Source organism: Aristolochia californica, unplaced genomic scaffold (assembly GCF_029961685.1).
Source record: "Aristolochia californica isolate CCGP_79_NKW_82.1479 unplaced genomic scaffold, dmAriCali1.0.hap1 SCAF_2, whole genome shotgun sequence".
In the NCBI taxonomy this organism is placed as follows: domain Eukaryota; kingdom Viridiplantae; phylum Streptophyta; class Magnoliopsida; order Piperales; family Aristolochiaceae; genus Aristolochia; species Aristolochia californica.
The window spans coordinates 49,581,453-49,596,469 of NW_027181881.1; the positions used below are offsets into that span (position 1 = coordinate 49,581,453).

General features: G+C 39.1%; 2 protein-coding genes across 5 annotated transcripts; one reads left to right on the forward strand and one right to left on the reverse strand.

Moving 5' to 3' along the window:
- The first annotated feature begins 369 nt into the window (after positions 1-369).
- LOC137956234 (vacuolar protein sorting-associated protein 60.2-like) lies at positions 370-5,994 on the forward strand. Its single transcript, XM_068803626.1, has 7 exons — positions 370-653; positions 2,639-2,790; positions 4,292-4,385; positions 4,484-4,555; positions 4,691-4,802; positions 4,906-5,066; positions 5,506-5,994. The coding sequence occupies exons 1-7, from the start codon at positions 585-587 to the stop codon at positions 5,557-5,559; spliced, it is 714 nt and encodes a 237-aa protein (XP_068659727.1). The 5' UTR covers positions 370-584; the 3' UTR covers positions 5,560-5,994.
- Positions 5,995-9,210: 3,216 nt separating this feature from the next.
- Positions 9,211-14,270, reverse strand: LOC137955819 (receptor protein kinase TMK1-like). Of its 4 annotated transcripts, none has more exons than XM_068802969.1 (4): positions 13,436-14,270; positions 13,176-13,221; positions 10,481-12,940; positions 9,211-9,963 (listed from the first exon to the last, which is right to left on the reverse strand). In XM_068802969.1, the coding sequence occupies exons 3-4, from the start codon at positions 12,789-12,791 to the stop codon at positions 9,455-9,457; spliced, it is 2,820 nt and encodes a 939-aa protein (XP_068659070.1). In that variant the 5' UTR covers positions 12,792-12,940; positions 13,176-13,221; positions 13,436-14,270; the 3' UTR covers positions 9,211-9,454. The 4 variants fall into 4 exon arrangements, with proteins under 4 accessions (XP_068659070.1, XP_068659072.1, XP_068659073.1 ...); XM_068802971.1 differs by having other exon boundaries at positions 13,172-13,221; XM_068802972.1 differs by lacking the exon at positions 13,436-14,270 and adding an exon at positions 13,326-13,412.
- Positions 14,271-15,017: the final 747 nt, after the last annotated feature.

The window sequence follows — 15,017 nt, forward strand, 5'->3', positions numbered from 1 at the left end:
AAAACTAATCAGCGAGTTATTTGAGAGCCAACGATGCGCACCGTCGACCCACCTTGCTCAAAGCCAACTTCTATCGTATTTTCTTTTATAATCGACTCGAAATCGATAAACTTCGCGTAAAAAAATCGACTCGATCGATTAAAACCAATTTTCATTCTCTCACCTCAACAATGGTTCAGCAGCAGATTTGAGCATAAAGTGCTGGTGGGCCGCCACATCTTCCGACATTCCTTCTTAATCTAGTGACCTGGAAGGCATATTAGCACAATTAATAATTCTGAAACGTGACGGTAAAGAGAATTTGAGAAGCCCAAAGCAAATGGGCCCCAGAGCGGGCAAGATCGTGCAAGTTTTAATAGAATTCAGTCGGAGGGATAACTTCCGACTAGCTGAGGAGAGCTCAGAAGATTCCCAGTCCCTGCCCCCTTCCTTCTGGGGGCCGTCTCTTCTAGTCTGATCGTCTGATAATTGTTAATTTTTCTTAGCTTGATTTCCATCATTTTTCCTCTTCTCTACTCTTTTCAAATTCTGCTCTGTTTTGTGTCTTCTGTGATCGATCGAGGAGAAATAACGGAAATAAAGCGATGAGGAGGGTTTTCGGTGCAAAGAAGGAGAAGGAACCCCCTCCTTCGATTCAAGATGCATCTGATCGGGTAACTTGCAATTCTAATTTATAGTATAACTCATTTGTTTTGTTTTTTCCAATGGAGCGATGCATGTCTGTTCAGCGGACCGTAACTTGTTGGATCATTGGCCATTTATTGAAGTTAATTATTTTTTCGAATTTCTAAACTTATTCTTCTTGTTTTTGGAGTTTGATGTCTATGATTTTGATTCTTTTCTCTTTATGGATGCGTACGATTTATTTATTTTTGTGTATGTTTTCTAAACACTTGAGATACATTTGGTGCATCTTTTGAGGAAATCTGAGAAAATCTAACAGCGGAATTTGTGTTTAGATACTTTTAGCAGCACAGTTTCAATTTTCCTTTCATTTCAGTCTTCCAAATCGATCTGTTTTCATCTGTAACATTGAAGCTTGAGATCATGTTGAATGAGGTTGTCAAAGTCTATGTACATATGTGGTTACTTAACGCTTGTTTTTCTTTTTTGTTGCGGTTTTAGATCCGCAGGGCATCTAGTGCTTAACTTTGTCTAATCCGTGATTATGTCATGCCTGAAGTTTGATACCCGACCGTAAAGTACACTGATTAAGGGATGTCATTCCACAGTTTTATTGGTGCATACTCTGTGGCTTTCGGCTTGAAAGCTGTGAAAAAAGCTTTTTTTTTTAAATAAAAAATTGTACATAACTATTAATTTTTGTACCCAAACTATCTCCATGCAACCACAAGGCTTGGCTTTTACAAAAAAAAAAAAAGTGTCTGAACTTCAATGTGCAGGATCAGCATGCTTTTACTTGACCAAGGCCTGGAAAGCCTTTATTTGGACCAAATTTCCTGAACTTAGCAGTGATAATGTTTCCTGTAGAATAAACCTACTTATTCTCATGTACTTATTTTAGCATTTTCATGAAAAGTGGTCAAATAGATGACAGTTGCACATGTTCGTCCTTATCCATTTGATCATTAGGCTTTGGCCCAGGTTTTGTTATGCAAATAAAAATGATAGATATATCTTTCCTTACACAGACTACAAACTAAGCTTTCTGCAGAGCTAAGATTCTTGCACCACAGAAGTGGTTAGAATGAGAAATATGATCTCCAAAATGATGAGGTCAAAATTGTTGTTGTCATCAAAGGACCCATATCTAATTTGCAGTTATTGTTTGTAGTCTAGGAGGTGTTTGTCCTCCTAGTTGTAGTGGGAATAATATTTCCTTTCATGTGATTGATCTAAAGATTATCTGCATGAAGGCATCATTCTTCTGCTCTATGCTAGATTTATCTTCAGTTTCTCTTATTGTAGCACAAGTTAACTTGTAAAGTGTTCACCCAGAACTACACATTTAGTGGGATTCAGGTTTTTCTAATTGAAAGGTGGTGCTGTGCGGTGCAAAAAATTTGATAAGATAGCAAGGGAGGTTTGTTAGATGAGGGGGATCACCTTGGTTTGTTGGAATCTCACGTAGATGGAGTCATACATGCCAGGGATGGGTCATGCTAAACCTGAGAGGAGATTTTTGAGGATTTGGACAGCGATAGCTAAGCTTGTTTGGGGTTGACATATTGTAGTTGTTCTACTAAAGACAGCTGCGGACTCTGGTATCCATATTTATGACTTTATTTCCCACAAAGTAAAGAACCATTTTTTGCTCTTTCCACGTATATAAAAGAAATTATGGCAGGGTCAAGATGGATGGAGTTGAAATATCACATGCTACAGTAACAAATGATATATATATAGGTTATAGACTTAAACACAAAAGGCAACCATTTGTGTTGTATAAAAATATCCAACTGTTCTGCAGTCTTGGTTAAAAATGTTTGATGATGGTTGGCTTTCTTTTGTTGATAGTTCTCATTTCTTTTTTTATCAACTGCATGGTTAGAATTTGTTAGATTTGATTTATTTTACATAAAGAGAATTCTTTCTCCTGATACTATTCTTCTAGGTCAAAATTTTTTAATGACAAATTCATTAACATATTTATTTTTACTGATAAATATTTCTTCAGATCAATAAAAGGGGTGAAAATGTGGATGAGAAGATTAAAAAGCTTGATGCCGAGCTTAGTAGGTACAAAGAACAGATCAAGAAGACGCGACCTGGTCCTGCTCAAGAAGCAGTGAAAGCTCGTGCGATGAGGGTTCTGAAGCAAAAGCGCATGTAAATCTCTTTCTTTTTCCTTGTTATTAGTTTTTTAACTAGTAATGTTTAGTTACACTAAGTTTTCTGTTTGTTGACTTACTTATAAGTGTAAAGAATAAGCTAAGTTACTACTATTATTGTTTGTTGTTATTGTTTTTGTACTAATATTATTATCATTGCTGAAAAGACTTCTATATAAAGTATTAAAGAAAAGTTGTTGCAGTGTTTTACATAGGTGTTGATTATATTTTAAGCTTTTCCAAGAAATTTGTCTCTGCCTAGCATTGAGAAAAGGTTGCTCTAAAGTGAGACCTTAATTAAGAGATGAAATTAAAAATTTGGTGGACACATAGAGAGGTTATCTATCTGTTTTCATTACCCCATTCCATTCGCAATAATAGTGCTTGTTTATGTGTCAAGTGGTTTCTATAAAATGTTTTTCTAATGTTGGAATACAGGAATTGGATAATAAGCATCCGGAGAAATGGCACCGGAATTAGAATTTGAGGGGGTTGAGGGGAGTGTGGGTAATGTGTTTGGAATCGGTGTATGATTGAAATATTCGAAGATCCAATTCCAGAGTTAGTCTAAACAAAACTACTGTTCATTTAGAGTTTTTTAACCACAAATTTGCTACAGTTCTGGAATTCTGTTTCCATTTTTGGGGCGAAGTCCTACCAGAGTGACCTTTTATGTCAAGCAGCTGCAGGTTTGATACTCTGTTGGTGATGTCCTGGAAGTTTGTTGACCATAAAATGGAGTAAGCTGGTAGTAGTAAATATCAGGAAGACTATACAAAGAACGAAAGCTATTTCTTTCTGTATTCTGCTTTGGTAAAGTTTCAAAATTTTTAACACTAATTTTTATGTCTCAAACACTCTTTTTTTTTTTTTTTAAGCATTTCCTTTGATTCTGAAGAAAACATCTGAAGCCAATAAATGATTTCTTAATATGCCAGTCAATGTTAAAGATTAAAAGGAAAGAAAGCCAGATAGCGTCTATTATCTGGGTTAACTGGTCAGCTCAATATCATTAAGTAAGTCTGTTTGCTCTGTACAAACTTGAAGAAATGCAGTCGGCTTCGTGCTGTTTGCTATTCCTGGTACATAAGAGAAAAATAAGAGAAGTTAATTTGTTGAGTTGCTCAGGATTTAAGTATTTTAGCTTTTCTTGTTTAAAATATGGACATATTTTGCATGGCCCAAATTATGTACAGCTACAAAAATACAGCAGCACAGGAACAGAGCCTGGTACATATTAACTCTGCTTCTTTCAGCTCAAAACAAAACCTGGTTATCTATTGTTTGTTTTCAAAGGCTTGGTATTGGTGAATAATATTGACAAATGTTCTATTATCACTTAAAATTTTTAGGCTTTTTCTTAAGGTAAAATGTGTTATGTTGTTTTTCTTTTTCTTCCAATTGTGAATTTTATAAAGCTTCCTGTGCCTTGTGGCAAATGACTGCAGTTAACATATATTTCAGTGCTTCAGCTAGTACTAATTTGTGGTTGTCAACAGGTATGAAGGACAGCTTGACATGCTCTATAATCAAACATTTAACCTTGATCAAGTTGGTTTTGCAACTGAGGGAATTAAAGATGCACAACAAACGGTGTGTTTTATGCAGTTTGACCTTTGAGTTCAGCTCATTTCTTTTAAACCAGACTTCTATGATCTGTTGACTGAGTTGTAGCTGTATTGGCATTACAGATGTCAGCTTTGAAATCAGCAAATAAGGAGCTGAAAGGAATGATGAAAACTCTTAATATTCAAGACATTGATGTATGGCTCTCTTGACCTCGTTAAAAATATTGTAAATGTTCTTTTATTTGTTGTCTAGACTCACCTTAACCTCAGAGTATTGGAAACACCATTTCCAGAATAGTGAGATTCTGCTTCTCTTGTTTTCATGTACAGAACATGCAAGATGAGATGATGGATCTAATGGATGTGAGCAATGAAATTCAAGAATCTCTTGGTAGGAGCTACAATATACCTGATGACATTGATGAGGAAGATCTCATGGGAGGTACTATCTAGCTGATGCATCTATTTGTTTAATTTTTTTTTATGGTCAGGAGAGTCAATCTATGAAGTCTGAGTCCACTTGACTTCTTAAATTTTGAACACAGAACTTGATGCTTTGGAAGCTGATATGGGAACAGAGACAGAGTCTGATGGCGTACCCTCTTATCTTCAACCTGACAAGGAACCAGATTTGGATGCTGAACTCAACTTGCCATCTGCACCGATAGGCCAAGGGGCAGCACCACCAGGCAGACACAATGTGCCAGTATAAATCTCTCTCTCTCTCTCTCTCTCTCTCTTTCATGTGTCTGAGTGTGAGCACACCTTCACTTGAGTTTGCATCTCATAGTGTTTGGATCAGGTGATTGCTGCAGTTGTGGTATTCTTTTTACCTCCAGCCTTGCATACTTTCACGCAGCTATGTAGTTGGTCACCCATCTGCATAATTTTTGCTCATGTAGTATTTCTTTGCTTGTGAGCAACGTACTCGGTGCATTTCATGGGCAAAATTTGTGTTACGCTGAGAGGCTATGATGCTTCACAGGCGAAGATGTGGTACTGACATATACCTAACCTGAACACTCTTATATGCTCGTTTTCCTCATAGTTGTTGGCCCACTTTTCACGTTACAAGCACATAACAGATAAACATTTTAAATTCCCTTGTCAGAATTGAAGTTTGGAGTTTATCCTCTGAAATACAGGTTGAAGATGAACTGGGTTTCCCTGCTGTGCCTCGAGCATCCATACGTGGGTAGAGAGCAAAGAAAGGTCCTATGTAAATTTCTTGTTTTTATATCACAAATGGTTTATTCTAGCAAATATATCCATCAGAATTGTGCATTGTGGAAATGACAACATAGTCTTGCTGGAAGCAGGGACCCAGTGATTTGGATCCAATCATTTTAGACTCATGTTTGCATGTTCTATGATCGACTGGATGAAACGATTTTCCTGGTTGAATCTTCGTGGACATCTGCATCTAACATGCAAAATGTTGCTTCTTTCAAACAATGTAGACCATGAGAGCGCATAAGGCTGTTTTATGATGTCTTGTGGAGCTGGTAATTTCATTGATTCTTGTTGAATCTTCGCTTGTGGAGATGGTAATTTGATCTGTTGCTTTGTTCCATTGGTACAACATATATTATATGTTCCCCTAAATAAAATGTCACCCACTTTATTTTGCTTTACTTTCACTACTTCCTATTAAAAATTCTATATAGTTGGGTGTTGATTGGTTCTGTCAGACTGGTTATACTGTCACTTTCTAGTGTTCACTAACACCGAACCATGAAAGGATGAAAAAATGATTAACTACATTAAACTCTAGGAAAAGTATAGTCTGAACCACAAATGACGCTATTCTCTGGATGCAGATCTAAATTGAATTGTGTACCCAAGGGATACTGTAGAGGTTTACTACATCTTCTTCAATTCAAAAACCTTAAAAACTTCCAAGAACCAGTAAATTCCAAGGGAATGAGAGAGAAATGAGTGCTTAGAGATAGAATTAAAGGATCAAATATGGGGATTGTACTGCACTTCTCTTCACTTTGATTAAATTATAATTTATTTCCAATTGTGCTAGCATCTCTTTCAAAACGGGGAAAAGAGAATAAATAACTCGTGAGAAAGCATCAGGCCTTGTGCGCCAGAAGTGGAAATCGGTAAAAAGTCTCGCTTCCGAAGAATGAAGGATCTGCTCCCAAGTAACAGGGAGATCCAAATTCCAGATGACTGAACACAGAGGAGATCCAATTTCTTAGGGTGAGGGGGGCGTGGGCGTTAGTGCACAATGTAAGTGCGGAGGAAAAGTGGATTATAGTGAGAGGAAAGGTAAAGTACTTGCTTGGGGGAGGGGGGTTGGGGGCGTTAGTGCACAATGTAAGTACGGAGGGAAAGTGGATTATAGTGAGAGTAAAGTTAAAGTATTTGTTTGTGTTAGCGTGTATAACGGAAAGTGTGGTTTAAAGTGTATATAAATGATTTATTAAATAAAATATTTTGATATATCTTACTATTAAAAAATTAAATTAATATTAATTAATAATAATAATTAAACAAATGTTTATTTTTATATTATTAAAATTATAATCAAATTTTAATTTTATAATATCCAAATATAAAATAATTATACAAATATCGTACTACATAAATATCGTAATAATAAAAATAAAAATAATATAAATATAATTTAATCATATTTTAATATAAAAAATTATATCTGTTCATACAAAGTACAACACAAAAAATATTTAGTGGTATTAAAACATAATTTATCAAATATTTATTTTAATAATATTTTAATTATGACTATTAAATCACTAATTTAATATAGTAATTATAAAATAATTATAATAATTATTTTATAAATAAAAAATATAAATTATTATTTTTACCAAGATATCTTCCTCACGGCGCGCGTCGTCTTCCTCAACGGCGGGCCAACGGGAAACGGCGACGGAGGCGGCGTTCTGACGGTTCCTGGAGGGAGAAGAGAGGGAGGCCGAGAGGCTCTGCGGCAGAGGCTCGGCCTCCCGTACTCTGCGACGGAGGTCGAGAGGGAGAGGAGAGGGAGGCTGAGAGAGAAGAGAAGCCGAAGGCGCCGAGCGAGCGAGAGAGAAATTTTTTTCTCCGAAACCTCGTTCGACTGAGCTTCCTTCCCGACAGCCCCAGCCCCACCCCCTCTGAATGATTTATGCCTAAAACACGGGGGGGGGGGGGAAGCGAAATTTATCTGTACCAATGTGAGCGCACTAACGGGTTTTGCCTCAAATTTCCCCAGCGTATGCGCACTAACAGGTCTTAGTTTCATCATCTCTACTGGAGAGAAGTTTTGACTTTGTGAGGTGATCAGATAACTATTACAATCATGGTCTGATAAGTTCATCCATTTCTACGCGCACATTGCGCGAAGGAATCAATTGCTTGCGAGGGACAGATGATAGATGATGCCCCTCACAAACTAACTATTATTAGATTTTTGCCGATATTATTAAGGCTGTCTTCTAGATTTTTTTAATTCTTTTCGATTATTTCGTCCTCTTCCAAAACACAAATAAAATGACGATCTATATACGAGGGATCTTGTTCCTCCAGGGGAAGAGGTGACCTCTGAGCCAAAGTAGCTGCCGGATGAGCACTGAACCCATATGATCTTTTGAATTAAATGAGGTTCAGAATTCCTACATTCGCGTCCCTTTAACTGTTCTGGAAGGCTATGAGTCATTCAACCCGGATTTCGTCGTTAAGTTCACGGGGTATGAAAACCAGAGATTGTATTATTTGTCACTTTTCCAAGCCCTTTTCGAAGTGCTTTCTGAGTTCTCTGTTTACGATCATCACCGAACAGATAGTTGAGATGCCGAACGGAGAGGCTAAAAAACAAGAAGACACCGACCACCGTCTCGTCAAGTACCTACCTACACCGGCAACAACAAGCTCGTGGGTTTGATTCCTCTGGGGTTAACATCACTGCCCTCCAGGTGTTGAGATTGGATGGCAACCAGTAAGTTTAGTTATATTCCCAACTCCTGCACATCCGACGTGGGTATTTCTTGCTCAATGGAGGTCACTGCGCTTTTGGGTTTTCTATCTCATGTGAATTACCCAACAATGCTAGCCAATTCATGGTTGGGTGATGATCCATGCTCGAATGGCTGGCACAGAATAACTTGCAATCTTAACAAGGAGGTGATATTAACAATTAATTTGCCTCACTGTAGTCTGAATGGAACTATGATCCCTCACTTGCTTGGTTGGATTCTCTGGACCGCATAATTCTTACAGGGAATAATCTTACTGGTACCATCCCTGCAAACTACACTCAATTGCAGTCGCTGGTGGAGTTGAGTCTAAAAGACAACAACATAGAACCACCCCCCTGTACCGGCATTCCGGCCGAAAGTTTAACTTGCGTCTTGAGGGAAATAAGTTGTTGAATGGATATCCATTAATTCCAAAATCTTCTCCCCCTCCTTCGGATTCAGGTGATGCAGCCAACTGGAATTCATCAGAAGCCAGTAGATGGAAAGTACAGATCCTATGCGTCATTATCCCAATAATCCTGGTTTTGCTTCCAATGCTGCTCTTATCTGCTTGGTACATCTATAAGAAAGGAGGGAAGGGTTTTGGGGCAACCCCTTCTCTGGCCAGGAAGCATTCTGACGTGAAGGATATACTGAAGCAGCCGATCTCCAGTCCAAATGCTTCTTTTGAGTCTGGAAGCCTGGTAGTGTCAGCTTTGCATGGATATTTTTCAAAGGAGCAGAGCGGCAGATCAACAACTGCCTTATTTAAATAGGAATGTTTGATAACTGATATCATAGCCACATTATAACAGTACATTTAACCAACGGATATGCATCTACTTACAACTCCTTGCCACAAAGAACAAGAGCAGAACAAACTGTTAAATCTCCCTCCGTGGAATAGAACGAGATATGAATGTTCGTTACATGAAAAACTCAAGTGAGCTTCCACATGAAAGAGGGAAGCAATTTTCTTGTTCTTCTAGAGATATACAGATGACCAAAATCACATTATATGTAACTTGTATCTACATGTACAAAAAAAGTCCGTGAAATAAAATAACAGAGGACCTGAAGGCAACAAGTAAACTGTTGGCAACTGTGGAACAAAGAAGTTTCCTTACCGTGCATCATTAGATGCAAAGGACTCTGCAAATCCAGTGGGCACAGGAGGGATGCTGCCCCGACTATCATCAATGCTTGAAAGGTTGTATTCGGCACTATCAGTAGCCTGCCATGCCTTGACCATCTGACAAAGAGGTTGGCTGCAATCAATCCCCATATATTCCTCTTGATCATTGTACATGGGCTTCCACTTCTCTACAAGTGGTGACAACACACTAACAGCATGGCCCATATCAGGCCTCTGATTAGGATCTCTTGCAGTACAGTGACCTGCCAACTCAGCAATGATAGCAATGCTTTCAAAAGTCTCTTCATTTACCCCAAGAGACTGATCAGTAGCGGACATCAGTTTTTCTTTGTTCGATTTAACGCGCCAAAACCATTCAACTAGATAACGGTTCTCCTCAGGCCGGTCGTCATCTAGAGCTCTCAAGCCAGTCACAAGCTCCATCAAAACTACACCAAAGCTGAATACATCAGCTTTGGTTGTAACCTTCCCTGTGACTGAAATCAGGGATTACAAGTAAGAAGAACATGCACATAATCAATATTTCACTGCTTCAAGACATATAAAATTTACTTGCATGAGATGTGAGAGTTTTGTCCCTAACGTGACCAAGAGTTCACCAGCACATCCAACGGAGGAATATCTGTTGGAATGGCTGTTAAGCGCCCTTTTCCTACTTACAGAATGCCATGACCCATGACACTAATAATAATGAGAAAGTGGCTACAAATGTCAATACCCTTTGGTGACTCTGGTCTTTGGCTCAATGGTCAGATGAAGAAAGGGGGCAACATGGGTCATCAGCATTTCATAATGCTATCATAAACATCAACAGATGAGAAAACAAAAAAGACCTTGCATAATGAATGATCCATGCAAAAAAGAACTAGAAATTTGTTAATGATCGAGATGGCTTATCAACTAGCTCATATTTTTAATGTCTATTACCATGAACAAAAAACCCTGAAAGAATAAGAATAACAAAAAGGAATAATCACAGAGCAAGCAACATACCAGCATATTCTGGTGCTAGATATCCAAAAGTCCCAGCAAGCCTAGTTGCCACAGATTGTTTGCTATCTGGTGCAAGTTTCACCAAACCAAAATCAGAAACTTTGGCTCGAAAGTTGTCCCCAAGGAGAATATTGGCAGACTTGAGATCTCTGTGGATGAAGCTTTGCTGGGCCAAGCTATGTAGATATTCCATCCCTCTTGCCACGTCTAAAGCTATATTTAGCCTGCGTTTCCAAGATAAAGGCTCCAGATTCAATTTCTTCCACTGAAATAAATGCTTACTCAGAGCTCCCTGTGGCATATATTCATACACAAGGAGCCTCTCATTCCCTTCAATTGAGTACCCTAAAAGGGAAACTAAGTGCCTGTGTCGAACTTTTGAAAGCACTGCAATTTCAGACTGGAACTCATCCAAGGCTTTATAAGTTATAACACGAGATTCCATTCTTTTAACTGCTATTAAGGTACCATCCTCAAATTCACCCTTATATACTGTACCAAATCCACCACGCCCAAGCTCATTATGTGAGGCAAAATTATTGGTTACTTTACGCAACACTTGTACGGATATGACCAGGTTGCCAGACTCGAATACTTGGGCTCCACTACTACCAATGCTCTGAGAGTCTCTTGCAGTAATAGATGAGCTCTGATTAGTTCGGTCAGCAATTACTATCTTAACCTCTGAATCAGATGATTCTCTGGGGTGAACAACAACTGGAGGAGGTACAGCCGTAATTCCCTTCTTTTTCTTCCTAAAAATGTACCACACAGATATGAGCAGCAAAAGAAACAAAACAAGAACTGATGCAGTAATGACCCATAACTTCAATGCTCTCTTACTGCTCTGTCTTGATGAGCCTCGATGGGATGCATCACCTGAACTGCCAGCATCTGGTGAAGAGTTTGGGCTTGATGGAGACCTTGAACTCCCAGGAGTCAATGGTGATTCAGTGCCACCACCATTTAGTAACTTATTTCCATCAAGAACCATCCTGACAGCAGTGTTGAATTTTGGTACTGGAGGTTGTAAATTGTTGTCTTGTAGATTTAACTGTTTGAGTGACTTCAGTTGGGTGTAGTTGTCAGGAATTACACCACTAAGGTTGTTGCCAGCAAAATTTATGTTTTCTAGAGAATCCAATGCAGCCAATGAAGGACTCAAAGTCCCATTGAACCCATGGCCAGGCAAATTAACGGTTGCCACCTTTCGTTTCTTACAAGAGACACCTAGCCAGTTATTAGCACATGGATCATCACCCACCCATGAATCTGCTAGAGTTATAGGATAATTCACATGTGAAACAAAACTCAGAAGTGCAGTTACCTGCGGTGAGCAAGGAATACCAGGTTCTGGCTGGCAGAATGAGTTAGAAGATAAGGTAACGTTAACCTCTTTTGGAAAGGTGGGGATAGAGCCCATCAACGTATTACTGTCTAATTTCAAAACCTGTAGCGGCAGTGATGTTAACTCCAAAGGGATTATACCTACAAGCTGGTTATTGTTGAGCCACAACTCCGATAGTGAACTGCAGTTTCCGATGCTGGCAGGAATTGCCCCTGTGAACTGGTTAGAATTGAGCCACAGCTGTTTCAGGGAGAACATTGAACCAACAGCATCGATGGGACCTGTCAAACCATTGTTGTTCAACCACAATATCTGAAAACTGGATGTACCATAGCTTGCAGGTATTTGCCCAGTAAAACTGTTGTAAGATAGTTTCAAAGCTGTTAAAGATGGCATCTCCCCCAAAAATTCAGGCAATGGCCCACCAACATTTGTGTTGATTAAAGATAGATTCACCAACTGGGGGGAATTCTTCAGCACTGAAGGCAAAATCCATCCTGACTTGTTCAAAGGATTATACTCCAAAGACATGGCCTGTAACTTGTCAAGGCCATTGAAGAAATCAGAAGGGATTGTGTCAAAGTTATTGTTACCCAAATAAGCATACTGCAGTTCTGACAATCCAGAAAAGGAAGGCAACTTCCCGTTGAGACTGTTGTGCTGCATCCCTAAATTTGTGAGCTTGGAAAGCTTATTGAAGTTTTGGGGTAAAGGACCGATCAAGCCGAGATTCTTAACTTGAAGTTGAGTAACCCTGTTATTCTCACAGAAAACATAACGCCATGCAGGGGGTCCACATGGATCATGATTATCACCCCACTCCAATGCCTCTGAATTTTTTAACCCTTTCCGAAAATCATCAAGAATTGCAGCATCGGAAGCATCTGTAAATCCCAAAATTACAGAATGCAAGCGCATAATGAGTAGAGAGAAGAGAAGAAGCTTGGCAGGTAGCCCTCCCATGAAGTAGTGAAAGAAATACAACTCAAATCACGAAACCCCTCACGACCATTCAGCAATTCCAACCACAACTATCAGAAATCTGGTATTGACATCAGCAAGAATTGCTGAGGGTTAAACACAACAAAGAAAATAGATCGACACCAAAAATCCTGCACAAGAAAAGCCCCATTTCAGCTCTTTGTAAAACCAAAACGGAATCTTCTAGTTTCTACAAACTTCAGAAAAATCCAAAGCGAAGTTCCACAAATCATGAGAATATGAAGTAAACAGCCACAAGCATCTGAAAATTTCACAATCTAATGGTAAAGCAACACATTATAATTTCTCAAACCACAAAAGAAAGAACTTCAAGAATACTTATATTGACTTTTCCAAGATACCCACATCAAATTCTCGATCATTTGATACTGCACGCACTCCAGAACCCAGGCTGCAAAAAATCATTAAAAGAAAAAAGAAAAGAAAAAGAAAAACACCCGTAAGCACAAAACAGTCTTCCCATTCCAAAACATAAAAATTCACAGAGCTTACAACCTTCCCGGTTGCAGCCCCTGGCCGCGAACCTCAGATCATCCCAGAGTGGAAGGACGAATGCAACAAAACAACAAAATTGCGGAGAGAGACCAGAGAGCAAAGTTGGGTACCTCAATGGAAACTTCCTTTTATCCTCGAAAGACGAGTACATTCCTTCCCATTTTCTCCCATTTCTTCTAATAATTTATTCCTCTGTTAGCTCCCACAGACAGTGCTTCGCAAAGATAATACCGTATCGAGGGACGGAACTCTGTCTCTCTTTCACTTTGCCCACTTGGCGGATTCCCTGAATTCCGGTCCTACTTAGCACAGCGAAATCCGTTCCCAGGAAAAGGATTGATGTTCTAGATCGAGACCCCACTAACTGCCACCGAACACGGTGATTAACTGAAATATGATTATAGTATCCAGTTTAGCCTCTTTCAAGATTTCAAGATCGAGATTCCTCCAATGATGGTTTGTCCATCTCCTCAAATTATGGTTAAAACCCAAACCATGATCCAAGCAGGAGAGCGCGTGTTTGACCAAAAATTATATCATCTTCTAAATATAGAGACACAGGAAAAAAAACCACAAATAATTACGCGAAATGCAGGGTACTGACACTATCATGGTAGAGAAGTTGAGAAGAACAAAACCAAATAGCCCATGAATGGCCTTTTGTAAGAGGAGGAAAACAGATTCAGTTGGGAGCAAAATATGAAGATGAGACGCTATATCTCAGACGCCTAGATGCACCATTCATTCCCCACCCAGAAGACAAAGATGATATTGGAACAATCCAACTGTTCCTTCCTTTCTTTCTCTTCAAACTTAACTAGAAATATATAAATGTAAAGGTTGTAAAGAGGCTGTAAAGGTTGCTGGCCAATATCAGCCGATTCATTTCATGCATGGTCAATGTAACTGGGAAAAATCCTTCGCTGCTTGACCAAATTAATTGCAAACAGTCGGCTTTTATGGTAACGAAGACTGGAGATGAATTTGAGGAAGTAGACCTTCGAACCTTCATTAAATTGAAGAGTGAACGAAGCTTCAATGCGTCCACATATGATTTGAACAGCCTGTCGAGCGGGCTCACATTGATCATTCATGGCCCCACCTATCTGACAAAAGGAAAGGTCTGGTTAAGGAGATCTAAGAATCAAGTTACGCTACGATTAAGGTGGATAAGAGGGATTCTGCCAGAACAATGGTGCCGTCGTCGGTGGGAGCCATCTAAAAAAGGCTTTAAAGCCGTCATTAATTAAATTAAGGTTAGATTTTGGACGAACAAGAAGAAGAGGACAATCAAGGGTCAAATCAAACTTTTGAGATCTGTCTCTCGCAATTGGAGGGAAGCCATTTGTCATGATGGTCCAGAAGCACATTCGATTAGATGGAAGTATTGGACTTACGTTAACGAATATAATTTAGGTCTCTTTTCAGCCCTTAAGCTGATCTCCCACTGTTAATTGCCCATGCTTTCTTGTGAAACCTCAGGGGCAACCTGCTCTGATTTCCTAAAAAATGGAGCTCCGCGAAGCTTTTTACCGAGGGATGGAAAGATGACCTAAATGATCAGGCAAGAAGTATCGTCAAAGACGCGTGGAAAGTATTTCTGCAACCTCATGACAGAGAGCTTTCAGCTAACTCGGCATCACCATCAGTCTTCTTAATCGATCTAACAATGCAAAAGTCCCACATCATTTC